At 40.4% G+C, this 13977-nt stretch overlaps 1 protein-coding gene across 6 annotated transcripts in view; it reads right to left on the reverse strand.

Annotated features, from left to right (window-relative positions):
* Sox5 (SRY-box transcription factor 5) overlaps positions 1-13977 on the reverse strand; it is a 380838-nt gene that overhangs the window by 38927 nt on the left and 327934 nt on the right. For all 6 annotated transcript variants that reach the window (XM_041638650.1, XM_041638635.1, XM_041638643.1 and 3 more), the window contains one exon: positions 3793-3970. In XM_041638650.1, coding sequence (XP_041494584.1) covers positions 3793-3970 — 178 coding nt within the window. The remainder of the gene's footprint in view (positions 1-3792; positions 3971-13977) is intronic.

The following is a 13977-nucleotide window of genomic DNA, read 5'->3' on the forward strand; positions in this document are numbered from 1 at the left end:
AGAGCCATACAACTGTTTACGTCCCCAAGGAATTTACTCTGGATGCCTGCGCAGGCAACTACCTGCCTTGGTTCCCTACAAAGTAAGAATGCTGGACTAGATAGCATGGGTGTCTGCTCTAGCTAAGGACCTATAGTTTTAGAATAGACACAATGAGGAAATGGATAAAAAAAATACTTGGAAGAGTGTTTATGTAGATAAACATATGTCAAACATGGGTAGAGAGGGCCTGTGCAGACACATTGACATCTGCCCAGAGTCTCAAATGATCCAGTGTTCTTTTGGGCTGTTTGTGATGAAGCGCTGTTTTCTGTGAGCACGTGTCTGCCAATCAAGAGCATTCTTGTAGAATATACTCATTAGAGCATAGTGGCCACCAACCTCAAAAAGTCACTTTCTGTATGTGTAGCTAATAGATATGGAGCAAAAAGCTGAGTGTCATTAAGGATAACTCAAAGTTATCTTTTGTCCACAGTTTTCCATGGTTTATTAATGGCCCACCACATTAATTTTTCTCTCAGGGTGACCTTTCCAACACCATTAATCCTCCTGGCTTTTATCCAACTACATTATTTCTCATTAGAGTTTCAGCTTTCAACATCTACATTTGTTGAAAAGAGAAAAGTAAATTGTAGTCGCCTCAAACCCTTGGAAAACATGAGGGCTGTAGATATGGAGAGAGGCCTCTACAGGGTGGGGGAAGAAGATGTATTCTTACAGTAACAGAGAAATCCATAGGATACATATCTTTAAATATACCCTTGCGTTTATACTCAGCTAAACTTAATTTTTGGGGATGCTGAAGTAAAACTATCTACACACATGCATATATGGTTATACATGTTTATCTATAAATTTATATATATATAAATAATTCTATTAGAAAGCAGAGTTTGAGTCATATTTTAAAGTCAGTCAGATGTCAACACTGTGATATTTATGAACTCCATTTTTTAAAGGAAGAGAACCCTTTTTGCCAAGTCGAATATTTTCTTTCGTGCTCAGCACACAGAAGCAAATCTAATCTTCTGTCCTCTAGGACTGAGCAGAGTATGGAGCACAGTGGTGAGATGTGCGTGCAGGTTCCAGCCTTCAGTTTTCACTGTTCTCGTCGGAATGCCCCTGCCCCGTGCTGAATTCTCACTAACAAATCATCGTAGTTGTGGTTTGTAAAATTAAAACATTTGAAAATATGTTTTTTTTCTATGTCTAGTTTTCAATGTCTCTGAACCTGGACTAATTTTCCATTCCCTTCTGTCTCAAACCAAAGACCTAGTTTCTCCTTTTCCTGAGGCCGGTTCTTCCAGCAGTTCTCTCTCTGATGTAAATATTGTTGATTCACTCTGAGGGCTGTGCATCTCTCTGCTTTTGTCCTCTTCCTCTTTGGAGAGGAATATTTGTCTGTCTGTCTGTCTGTCTACCTACCTACCTACCTACCTATCTCCATGTCTACTCAACTCAGCCAGTTACTCCTCAACCCCACATTTACAAGGCAAGTCCACCTCACTGACTGAACGGTATCCTTCACTGGGCTGCCCCCATTCTCCAAACTGCTGCAATGGGGAATCTGGTGGAATCACTCCCCTTGGTTTTCAGAGTCTACCTATCTGTGAACACCAGCTAAAGCCCAAGGTCTTTCTGTTTCGTGTTCTTCCGCTCTTCTATAGAATGTGCCACCACCAAATAACCTCCACTTGAAGCTGTTTCTCTGCCATGTAAGTTCTTTTATGAGCTTAGAGCTGATTGGAAGAAATGGAAACTACCCCAAACTGCTCGCATAAATAGGGTGTCTTTTCTGTGTGAGATTTTTCATGCTTTTACCAAAAGCTTTAATTACTGACTGATAGTTTTCCCACGATGCTTACATATATAGGCTTTCCCCTCAGTGTGACTTCCTTGTGCTTCTGACGGTTACTGCCCTGACTGAAGACTTTCCCATACTACTTATATACATGGTATTTATTCTTCATTGTTTTGGACAGTCTTTTCCAGAAGTGTTTTTACCTAGAAAAATGTGTGGTAGAATTAAAATACATTCAAATAATCTTTGAAATTTTTCCCCTCAGAAGTTGGAGGCTAATTTCCTTTTTGTGGGGTGGGGTTTCAGTAGAACACATTTGATGTGGATTTGGTGAATAGCCACCCTGGCTTTCTGTTCTCCCTGGGAAGTTATCCTGCCATGTTATAAGCAGCTACAGGGAGAGTTTCCATGATTACAAATGGAGGTTCCCAGCTACCAGTGAGGCAAATGAGTTGTCTGCCTCCAGTGTGGTCCAAAGGGGTCTGATGCTCTGGCCAGCATCTTCGCTTAAAATTGTTTGAAATATCCTAAGGCAGCAATAATTAGCTGAGTTTCTCCTTATAAACTGAGCAAGTGTACAGTGAAGGGCAGGCAGTGGATTGATTTCTATACAACTGTTAGCTAATCCAGTTGGTAGTCTCTGTGGTTCTTACACACTGGTTTCTGGTGAAATGCTTTTGGCAAGTAATAATCTCTGTGCTTTGGCATATCAGATAGTTTCACTGTTTCCTCCTGAGCACTTGTAAGTAAATGCTTCCTTGTTCTTGGAAGTCAGCACATACTAAGTTTCATTTGTATGTTTTCCTTCCAATTCTGCCCTGCTTTCTTCTTGTTCATGCTAATTGAAACTCTTGCTCCTCTGTCTGCACTCTGGCAAGATGGCTTTGTCAGACCTCCTTCCATGGCTTCACGGAACACACGACTACCACACATGACAACAGTGCTTTCACTAGACACTGTGGTTCATTCATCAATACTTAGAGTTCTGATCACCTTGCTCTGGGAAGGGAAAGTCAAAATCGGTTATGAGAGTGTTCCATCACATCCCAGCCACATAGTCCCATTTCCTCTCTTACCACTTTCTGCCATGTTATTCAGCTTCCTAGGCAAGTTCCTGCATTTCATAGACATTTATTTTCCAGAGCTTCTCTTCTTTTCTTACAGCCTAGAATGCCTATGAACACATCAGCTCTTCAAAGGTTAGTTTGAGTAGCACTGTTTGTCACTTAGTCGATCTTGGTTCTTCCCAGGCATCTAACACTCACCTCTTTGACTACAGAATTACAGCTGTGCTCTGGTGTAGCCTTCAGCATTTATGAACTAGATTCTAACACCTCCCAAAGTAATCGTGTTCTACACCGGGGCTAATCTGTGCTGGAGGCTCCCTAATCAGAGAGAAGGAATGACTGTATCAAGGAATTTGTGCTGAATTGAGTGTGTTTTAATTCATGCGTGAAAAATAAAAATAATAGTGTTAACTCCTCAGAAACTGTAGTTACAGGCAAACCAAAAGTGCTGCTCTTCCCAGTCCCTGTTTGGGTGCAGTCGGAGATTTCAGTCAGAGTGGAAGTGAACAGGTTTCATATTCTGTGGTTGACAGTTGACCCGAACAAAATGGATCGCTCATTATACACCGTATACATCACAACAATGGGAAAAAATCTCAGTGAGAGAAAAGGAAAGAAACTTGGGAGCAAAATTCTGGAACCACTTTTCACTACAATTAGACATTTATGCTTCTTTCAGAAAAGTAAACTAAAAGGCGAAGTTTCACACATAACAATAACTAGTACTTTTAGCTTGTCAGGGGCGTAGAAATTTGAGCAGAAATTTCCCTTGCATGTTTAAACAGACCTTATGGTAGTAACTCAAATTACATCTCCCTCATTTGCTCAAGCCGTACCCAGCCTATGTGTGACACACCATCTTAGAGGATTTCATTCAGTTGCCATAAAAGGACAGTCAACAAGAACAAGAGAAAGAGAACTTACCTATTGTGCTAACTCTCGCTGAAGGACTAGCTAACGCTGCTGGGGCAGAGGCTTTGAGGGGGCCCGCCCCACTGTTTATTCTCAGAGCTGGCATGTGGGGAGAGGTGGGTGATGTGGGTGATTTGCCATCAGAGGTCTTGGGTTTAGCTGATAGGTTCAGTGGCTGGGCCACTTCATCCTGCAAGGATCATTAGAACATGAGCTGTGACGAGGAAAGGCTAATCAGAGACATCGAGACAAACCGCCCCACAGCCTGCCGTTTCCCATCCGGGATCTCAACATTTACACTCACCATTACAGTGTTTGCTTTGCTGCTGACATAGTGTCCCTTTCAACGGCACATTACAGAGCCCTGGTGTGCAACGGCAAGTGCACATGCTTGCTACTGCCCACAGAAAGCTCTCACGTGATGTAGCCTGGGCTAACTGCTCTTAGGAAGCTATTCTCTGAACACATGCCCTTTCATTAAGAGACATTTATACACAGTTCATAGAAGATTATGCTACCGGTCAGCTTTTTCTGTTTTGTTTTTGTTTTTGTTTTTAGATCTCCGGTGTAGACGCAACCATCTCTGTGTGTGTGGCTTTGAATAGAACTGCTCTCTCAATTGGATAAAAAAAAACCCAATAATATAGTTTTCTAAGAAAATAATTATTCCCCCATGTTTCACAGAAATAATTTAAAATTTTTATCTACAAATGAAAATAAACGTGATTAACCTTATGATAATTCTCTATTACTTAAACACCCAAACAAACATCACCACATTCATAACATAGAATCCAGAAGAATGTTCAAAATATTCCTCGGCATGAACATCTGTATGAGACCAGTTTGGTACAGTTAGTGACAATAATTATTTTATGCTTGGAGAGTGTAGCTCAATTTTATACCCTTCCCTACTAGCTCCAATAGCATTTCTGGATACAGTTCTGCTGTTTCTATTGCATTATGAGAATCAGAAAAGGCAACACTGCATTGCTTGCTCATCATTACAAATTATTTTATTCCTTTGCTCTAAAATTGGGATATTCTAACAGTTGTTTATATCAGATTCAGTACTGCTGAAATTTTACTATAGAATAAATGTTTAATTCCTTTTAAATATTATTTCATGAGCTAAGCGTATATGTGATATATATAAGCAGGAACTTTATTTGAAGTGAAAATATCTTTATCAGAAAGGGTAAATAGAGAGCAGGCAGGCATATGCTAATCTCAACAGAAATTTAACTCTCCACTACATACATACATAATTATACATTCAAATATACATGTATGCTTATATATGAGCAAATTCTGAAAGCATTTCTCACTACAATTAGCCATTTATACCTCTTAAAAAATAAACTAAAAGGCAAAAGCTTCACATATAGCTACAACTGAAACTTTTAGATTTTCAGGGACAATAGAATTTGACCATGTATATTACATATACATACATAAATACATATATATGCACACATATATGTATATACAAGCTACTAAAACTAATAGCTTTATAGGGAAAATCACAATGACACAAGACAAGAAGGCGTGTTGTTTTGAAGAAGATTGTGTTTCGAAGGGGTCCTATGATAAAGTTATAGATTCTGTGCATTTGAGAAACCAGAGGACAAACTAGATAAAAGGATTCTTATAACCACTTTCTTTAGATCTTATTTGCACTGAAAAGAAAAGCACACTTTGTTGTAGTTGTTGCTTAAACCAATGAGGTAATTTAAATCGGCCATCTGGTACCATCAGAGAAATATAGTAAGTTAATGGCTATTATATGAATTTCTATTCCTTAATAGACTCTTGGTAAGTAGTAAAATAAGATAGTTCCCTCACTGATAGGGTATATGACTTGGAGAAAATTATTTTTACACCTCAAAAGGTACAAAGGTCTTCTACTTAATGTGTAACTCTCAGTTGAGCTGTTCAGTCAGAACCTCAGCTGGCAGAAACCCTGAAGTCATGCGTGTGTCCGTTCCGTGATGAGTGGTTCTGAAGGGCTGTTCACAGGCCAGCACTGCCTGTGGAGCCCGAGAACTGGCCGCAGGGCAAACTGTTACAGATACTTGGACGTGGGGTCCAACAACCTGTGTTTGAATGAGTATTTCCTAGTAATTCTATTGTACTCGGAAGGTTGGCAGCTACTGATTTATAAAAGAGGCAGTTTAAGAAACGTTATATTAGGTTTCAAAAAGCTTCTTCAATTGAAGGGTATGCAATTTAAAATATGTAGTATGACTACATTCTTTGAAATTTGGTTGGGATATATACTAATAAAATTAGAAACAGTTGTGTGCATAAAAACCCAGTGCTACAAAGACTGGCCTGGTGCAGGGGGCTGAGTGAGGGATAAGAATCTGTACCTTCTCCATCAGTTAGGCCTAGGATCCTGACAGCCTGGTAGATTATTAAGGCTACTTACTGTGTAGCTGTAAATGTCCCACCCGCTCCTCTCCCTACCACAAGGCGCACTTCTGTCTACCCTCTGTGTGAAAGCCGGGCTTCAGTGGCACCCTGAGGAGAGGACCAACAACCCTTGTAGAATGTTCCTGGGAAAGCTTTGGCAAGTTAAAGGCAGTGACTGCCCCTGACCATGTAGTAAGATGGTGGGAGGATAAGGCAGGTGCATCCCCACATCCGGAGTGGGAGATTGGGAGCACAGAGACAGGAGAGGGTGAGTGTGGACCTGCAGGAGGGGTGGCAGGACTGATGGACTGGAGGGAACGGGGGACCATGGCACGGTGGAATGCCACATGTCTGAGCTTTAAACACTAACAGCTGTTACAGGTGCATGCTTATGGGTGACTCGGTTGTTTATGGAGGCTAAAGATACACTGGATCTCTCAGTGCGTCCTTCACGGTAGGGCACGTGTCTGAAAGGCAGAAAGTGCAGGGCCCCAAGGACATGTGACAGGTTGACAGTTCCAATTTGATAGGAATGTCATTCACATTTGCCCTTTAGACTCTATTCCACTGTGTGACAGACTATTGGTATATTTAATGGCAACTCGCATGTATGATCCCAGATGCTGGGAACTGCACAATAATTTTCTTCCATTATATTACATCTCACAATTTGGTCCATTTTAATAATTTACTGCTGCTGAGATCACAAAGCAAGGCCCGTTACTCGCGAAGAAGAGGAAACTTGCAGAACACTCCAATTTTTCTATTAATTATTGTTTATTTGACTAAATGAAAATTCCACAGCACTTAACTGTAAGATGGGCTTGATCTCCTTGTTGGTGGTGTGCATTCTCAGAGTTATGGGTGTGGCCATAGTCATGGAAGGCACAACATTATCTACCTTGGGCTTCACTTGCAGTTTCTTATTTAGAAAAAAAAAATTGAACTGCTTAGCATGGTCAACCTCTATTCTTCCCAGTAAAGCATACATTATGACATAAACCAATAATTCGCATATAAAAGACTCTAAGTAAATTCCAAGGTTAGAAAAACGTTTCTCCCCAATCCACCATCAAGCAGGGAGGAGAGCACTTTCCTTTGTGCCCCTCAGCCAACTGTCAAATGAGGTTGCCACAGTGAAACTTTTAAAATCATTGTGACTTTGTAATTGTTTTTTTATACATAAAATGATAGTCCCCAGGATTTTATTTACTTTTTGAATAATTCCAAATGATAAATGTTTTATGAACATCTAAACATAAACAGCCATGTAAGCTGAAGCAAACATATTTCAGCTCCTGGAAGACAGTTATTTACATTGCAGATCTCATTATAGATACTCCAAATCGCTCATCTGATCTTCAATACCACGATGATTTGTTTGTTTGTTTGTTGTCCTGATCCTCTTGCCTCTCCCTCTCAAGTGTTGGGATCAGAGATGTGTGCCACCATGCCCTGTCTATCACCGATGATACTATCAAGTAACCAATAATTTATTCCATGAGGCTCAGATAGTTCTAGTAAAACCTAGTGAAAGCTTTGAGATGTCATGCTTTCTTAACATACACACTCACTTTTATCCTAAAGTTTAAGAGCCAAACTTCTTGTATATGCTGGAACTGTGACCTGACTTTATATTTATGTCACATAATCACAGAAAAGTTCATGTAAATTCAAAATAGTGAAGTCATACACATGTCTCATATTTCATATTCTGGCAAAAGCTATGCAGGGAAGTTGACTCAATTTAGTAACTTTTGGTGATTATTGTCTATGTTGTATCACATAAAATATTTCATTTTGTTGATATGATATTTAGACTATTTGTTGAGAAATTAAGGTCTCTCTCCTAGTAACAATTGTCAACTTGACATATTCTAGAATTACCTGGGAAAAAAGTCTAGATTGAGTAATTTTCTTTATACAATTGGCCCATGTGTGACATGTCTGTGGGGGAGTGTCTCGATTGTTCACTGATACAGAACGGCTTAGCCCACTGTAGGAGGCACCATTCCCTAGATGAGTGGTCCCGGGATGTATAAAAAAGCTAGCAATGCATGAGCCTCCAAGTAAGCCAGCAAGCAGTGTTGATCCATGGTCTCTTCTTTAAGTTTATGCTTGGGTTCCTTCCCTGATGGACTGTAACCTGAAAGTGTAACCAAATAAACCCTTCATTCCCCTAAGTTGATTTTAATCTGAGTGTTTTAAATCACAGCAACCTAAATGTCCTACCTGGTACAAGAATGAGATAAAGATAAGATTCTGAATCTCCAGAGAGAAATTTTAGGAATCTATTGCCAAATATGACTTTTAATAAGCTACTGGATTATCTTCGTTACCTGAGAATATGAAACAAGTAATATCAAGCAAACATCTAACACAGCCCATGCTGCATTCAGCAGCAGCTACTTAGGCTCATCTGAGAGTTACAATCTCATTTATCAGCTGGGGCCTGAGGAGCAATGGAGGCCTTGATTACTCATTATCCTAGTTAGCCAATCCTACAAGGAGGTAAAGAAATGGATTAGATGAAGCAAAGAATGCAGCCCAAATCTACAGCTGTAGATCAGCTCTCAGAACCATCATTGGGGACCCCAGGATCATTCTATGCAAATACCACAAGATAACAAAATTAAAATGTATTTCAGATTATAGCTTCTGGTAGGTCTATCTTTGAGAACATGCTCCTTTGCTCAGTTGTATGCTGTCTTAGTTTTGTTTTCTGTTGCTGTAATAAAACAATCATGGAAACCAACATGGGAAGGAAAGGAGTTTATTTCACTTCTTGGGTCACAGTCCATCACTGAGGGAAATCTGCAGGAATTCAGGGCAGGACCCTGAAGGCAGGAACCAAAGCAGACACCATGGAGAAGCACTGCTTAATGGCTTGCTCTCCATGGCTTGCTCAGCCTGCTTTCTTACACACACCAAGTTGCCTGCCCAGGGGTGGCATCACCCACTCTTGGCTGGACCCCTCTGCTGCAATCAGTGTCCACGAAAATGCCCGCCCCCAGACTTGCCGACAGGCCAATCCCTGGACATGTTTACTCAGCTGAGGGTCCCTCTTCCCATTGATCCCAGCTTGTGTCAACTTGACAAAAATCAAACAACACATAGAATTTTCATGCTTTGAAAACATCAAATGACTAAGAAAAATCAAATATGATTTTACATCACTATTTCATCAAAGACAGAGGAAGGCTTTCTTCAGAAGCCACTTGGCCACTTGCTTTTCTCTTCTCTTCAGTATCCTACTTCTTTCCGACAAATTTTAGAGCTACAAGACTGGGTTCCAGTTCTCTAAGTTACTTACTGGTCTTATCTTCTTCCTTGTCTTTTACCACACAGAACTAGATCCATACTGGGAGGTAGGAGCAAAATTTCAACTGGAAAAGTAATTAGAATTTGGAACTCAAGTTCTTACTTGGCCTCTCTACTTGTCAATAGTGAACGTGGATCTGGTGTGGCCATGTCATGGTGATCTCAAATTGCCACTTCCTTAAATTTTTATCTATATTAATTATTGGAAATCAGACACTTGTCATTTTATATTTATTGACTGGAAATTGGTAAGATTATATAAACATAGTCATAATCTAACATCAGAGTAGAGAGATGGCTCAGAGGTTAAGAGCACTGGCTGCTCTTGTAGAGGACCTGGGTTCAATTCCCAGCACCCAAATGGCAGTTCATGACAACTTGTTACTTTCAGTTGCAGGGGACATCCTTTTTTGACTTCAGTGGACATATGAATATTCATACACATGAAAAATAATTCTTAAAAAATAAATGGGCCACCATCAATCCATCCATAATTATTTGAGCAGTAGTCCCTCCATTAATCAATGGTTATTGTACCTGGACACTAAAAATTCATGAGTCATATCAACTCAACTACCTTATGAATCACTCAGGATGGAAGCCCCTTCTCAGGAGTAAATTTTTACATTAAAATTGCATGCAGAGTCCCAGATGTTTGGGGTAGGCTTGCTTTCACCATGGCAGGGATGCCCTTAGATCTGGCTGTATGACACACAAACTCTGAATCCTTTACCTCAGCCCCAATGTGCTCCTTTCTCATTTGGCTTCTGTTTTCTACCTTCCCATGGTCCTCCTAAAGCTGGATTCTTTAATGGATAGAGTTTTCCTACGTAAAGAGAAGGGTGTGATAGACACAGCAAAAGTGGGCAAAGTGCTTGCTGTAAAAGCATGAGGAACTGAGTCTTGATCCTCAGCATCCATACTCATCTAGAGCCCCAGAGCTCAGGGAATGGAGGCAGGAGGATCTCTGGGGCTTGCTGGCCAGCTAGTCAAATTGAAACTATAAACTTCCAGGTTCACTGAAAGACTCTCAAAAAATAGGACGGAGAGTGATTGATGTGGATATCCATGTGCGCAAACACACACACACACACACACACACACACACACACACACACACACAGGAAACCACAGACATACCCACAGTGTAGAGTATAATGTCAGATACTAGGTAAAATAAAGACCTTGCAGCTGCCATCTTCCTACTGTCTGAGTTTCAGCAATCAAATACATCTCCCTGGAGGAGTCTTTCACCCCTAATTAGGAACTAAAGCTCCATGGGAGGCCACCTGACCTGGGATAAGGACACCCAGTGTCATTTGTCAGAAAACACCCTCAGTTTTCAGTACAATTTGTAGACCTATTTGCTTATATTTTCCTTCTCTTTTAAAATTCTAATCCTTTTACACTTTATTTGAACTTTGATACTTTGAATTTCTCTCAATATAACCTCTCCTCTTCTAAAATGTTCTAGAAAAGCACTCAACAAAACATAATTTCAATAATTTACTTCCAAAAATGTCAGCTGAGAATTTCCCTTTTCCTACAAGCACAGATGAGAAGTCTCTCACAGAAAGTCTGCACATTTTCCTGTGTGTGACGAGGAGAGAAGCAGAAATGTAGCCAATAATATCTGCTGAATCACTTATACCATGAGGCAATAAAATGTGTGGTGTGGGATTTCCCTCTGTATGCTGTGATTATCATTAATGAATAAGAAACTGCTTTGGACCTATAGCAGGGCAGAACTTAGGTAGGCAGGAAAACTAAAGTGAGTGCTGGGAGGAGGAATGTGGAGCTAGCCCCCACTAGAGAGAGATGCCAGAACTTTAGCCCTTAAGCCACAGCCATGTGGCGATACACAGATTACTAGAAATGGGTTAAATTAAGATGTAAGAGTTAGCCAATAAGAAGCTAGAGCTAATGGGCCAATCAGTGATTTAATTAATACAGTTTCTGTGTGGTTATTCTGGGTCTGAGCTGCTGAACAGCTGGGAACCAAATAACAGCCTCCTACATGAGGATGGAGTTTCAGACATGGCTTTGTCTCACAAGTGATGGCCCCTTTGGCCTCAGGTAGTGGTTATATCTGGGTGATGTGTGTCATCTTCTAAAGTGATTAATATACTTCCACCAAGAGGCTAAAGGAAACAGAGCAGCAACAATTGATGTTAATAGTCATGTCGGCTTCTCCTATTAGCCTCTACATGCAAATCCCCAAAAGGTTTAAAAAGTGCTTCAAAGGAAATAAGAGACTTGGTCATCACTTAATAAACCTGTAATGTGTTCTTGGTGCCCCATGGCCATTCCTGAAAGTGATCACTAGAAAGCTCTGTGATGGCTACTTGACCAGTGCACAGGGAGGCTCATGGGAAGAAATAAGACATGGCCTGCCCACATTGTCAAAGAGGGTCCGGATTCCCACACACCTCCACACTCACCGGAGTTCATAGAGCATCACAGGTTTACAAAAAACCAACTCTAAGACATGGCAGAGCCAGTGATCAGTTCTATTCCACCTCTGCATCGGGGACATTAGCATCTGTAACGCTGCCTACATGCACAAAGTGTCATCACTCCTGACTCTAGAGAAGGAATGCTTGCCACACAGGCAGGCGCACAGTCTAAATATCATCAAATGAGGAGCAGGCAGACCCCCTGAACTCAGAGCTAAAAATGATCAGAGAAACAACTACAATGAAAACTGATTTAAATGTTGAGGAACTGTGATCTTGAAACAAAGCAAAATGTAATACCTGAAATGAGCTCCAAAGTCTCAACAATTCCTTTTCAGAAGTTATTAATAGTTTCTTTTGGTTTAGATAATTTTGCTAGACCTTGGGGGACATTTAGAATATGCAGACTGTTATCATTAGGTAACAACCCGGGGGGGGGGGGGCACAATTATATACCAGCAACTTCACAAAACTCCAGTCAATTCCATGAAAGCCCCTGCATTCAGGGCTCACATACGCACTTGTGTGGGTCCTCAGGGGCAACAGGCACTAGTGTCTGGCGAGCCACTGACTGGCTGCTTAATGCTTAGTGGCAGTTATGACAGTTAACTGATGTGCTGTAGTTTGGGAGACTTTCATGAGAATCAAATTGTGTAAGGCAGAGAACCCTGGGGAAAGATGGAACACACACACACACACACACACACACACACACACACACACGCGCGCGCGGGGTGGGGGGTAAGTGAAGAAGACAGAGAAGAGAAGGCCAGGGAATCTGCACTGTGTTACATCACTGTTCTGATTTATAGAGTTGAAATAAAGGCATCGGACATCATTTATTTTTTCAGAAATCGATTCTCTTTAAAGTTCTCCTCATGGGTGATCCAAGTGTCCCCACCATTTGGAAGACATTCCTCCCTGAGGTTATATAACAGCATCTCAACTTTCTTATGCTCACAAATACTACAGACAGAAAAGGGGGAGAGGAAATAGCATTAACTGTTAATAGCTGAGATCAACAATGAGCAACTCCTGCTAAAGTCTTGGTTTTCTCTGTTCTACTGAGGTGTTTCAAGAGGATTTAGCGCTAAGAATTGTTACATCTGCATGTCTATAATAGAAATTGAGCAAACGGCACTTTGGGGACTACAGAAAACCAGTTATACAAAAACTGCAAAACCTATCCTTGCAACATTTCAGGGTCTTCAAGTAACCTCTTGCATCTCAGGAATCTCAGGCTTCAGCGCCTTTTTCCCTTCTCTTGTCCCCAGAAAGGAGAAGGTTTGAGGTCTCTGGCTCAGTGATCAGGAGCTTCAGCTAAGGGGCTTTTGTACCAGGTACCTTGGTACAGATTTTTAATCTTCACATGGGAATTGATTCTTTAAATGTGACACCTCTGTCTTTTACTATAGCCAACACAGTGATGAACCACGGGAGAACAGAGGTTGGAACTCCAGACATTAAAAGACAGAACATTTTAAGACAGCATGAACTGCTAAGGAATTTTAATGGTTAAAGAAATATCATCATGAATAAAAAGATCTTTAAAAAACAAAAATACTGACATTTCATTGTTTTGAATTACTTCTAATGAATTCTTTATAACTAATTTGTTCAAAACCTAGATTCAAATCCAATTGTTTATTACACTTTTAGAACTTATACAAAATGCATTTTTCTCATGTGTGAATCCTCACAATTGTAGGATTCTGAAAATACAAGGATACACACACACATATACATGTGGATGTGTATATGTATAATATATATACATACATATATATATATATATAATCAAATGCATAAGTGGTTGGAACATTAAGTCCTACATAAATGTTCTTAGGGATTTGTATTAATTTCTATTAGAAATGCCTTTCCAAGGGGAACAGGGATTAGAGCTGCATGTTCTAAAACTTCATGTCTGTGGGGCCCTGAGCCGATCCTGACCACCGACAAAGCAACAGAAACAGAAGACCAACAAGGAACACTAAATTGTTTTAAA

The sequence above is a fragment of the Microtus oregoni genome, unplaced genomic scaffold (genome assembly GCF_018167655.1).
Source record: "Microtus oregoni isolate MIOR12 unplaced genomic scaffold, Mior012 000002F_ref0000024, whole genome shotgun sequence".
NCBI classification, from domain to species: Eukaryota; Metazoa; Chordata; class Mammalia; order Rodentia; family Cricetidae; genus Microtus; species Microtus oregoni.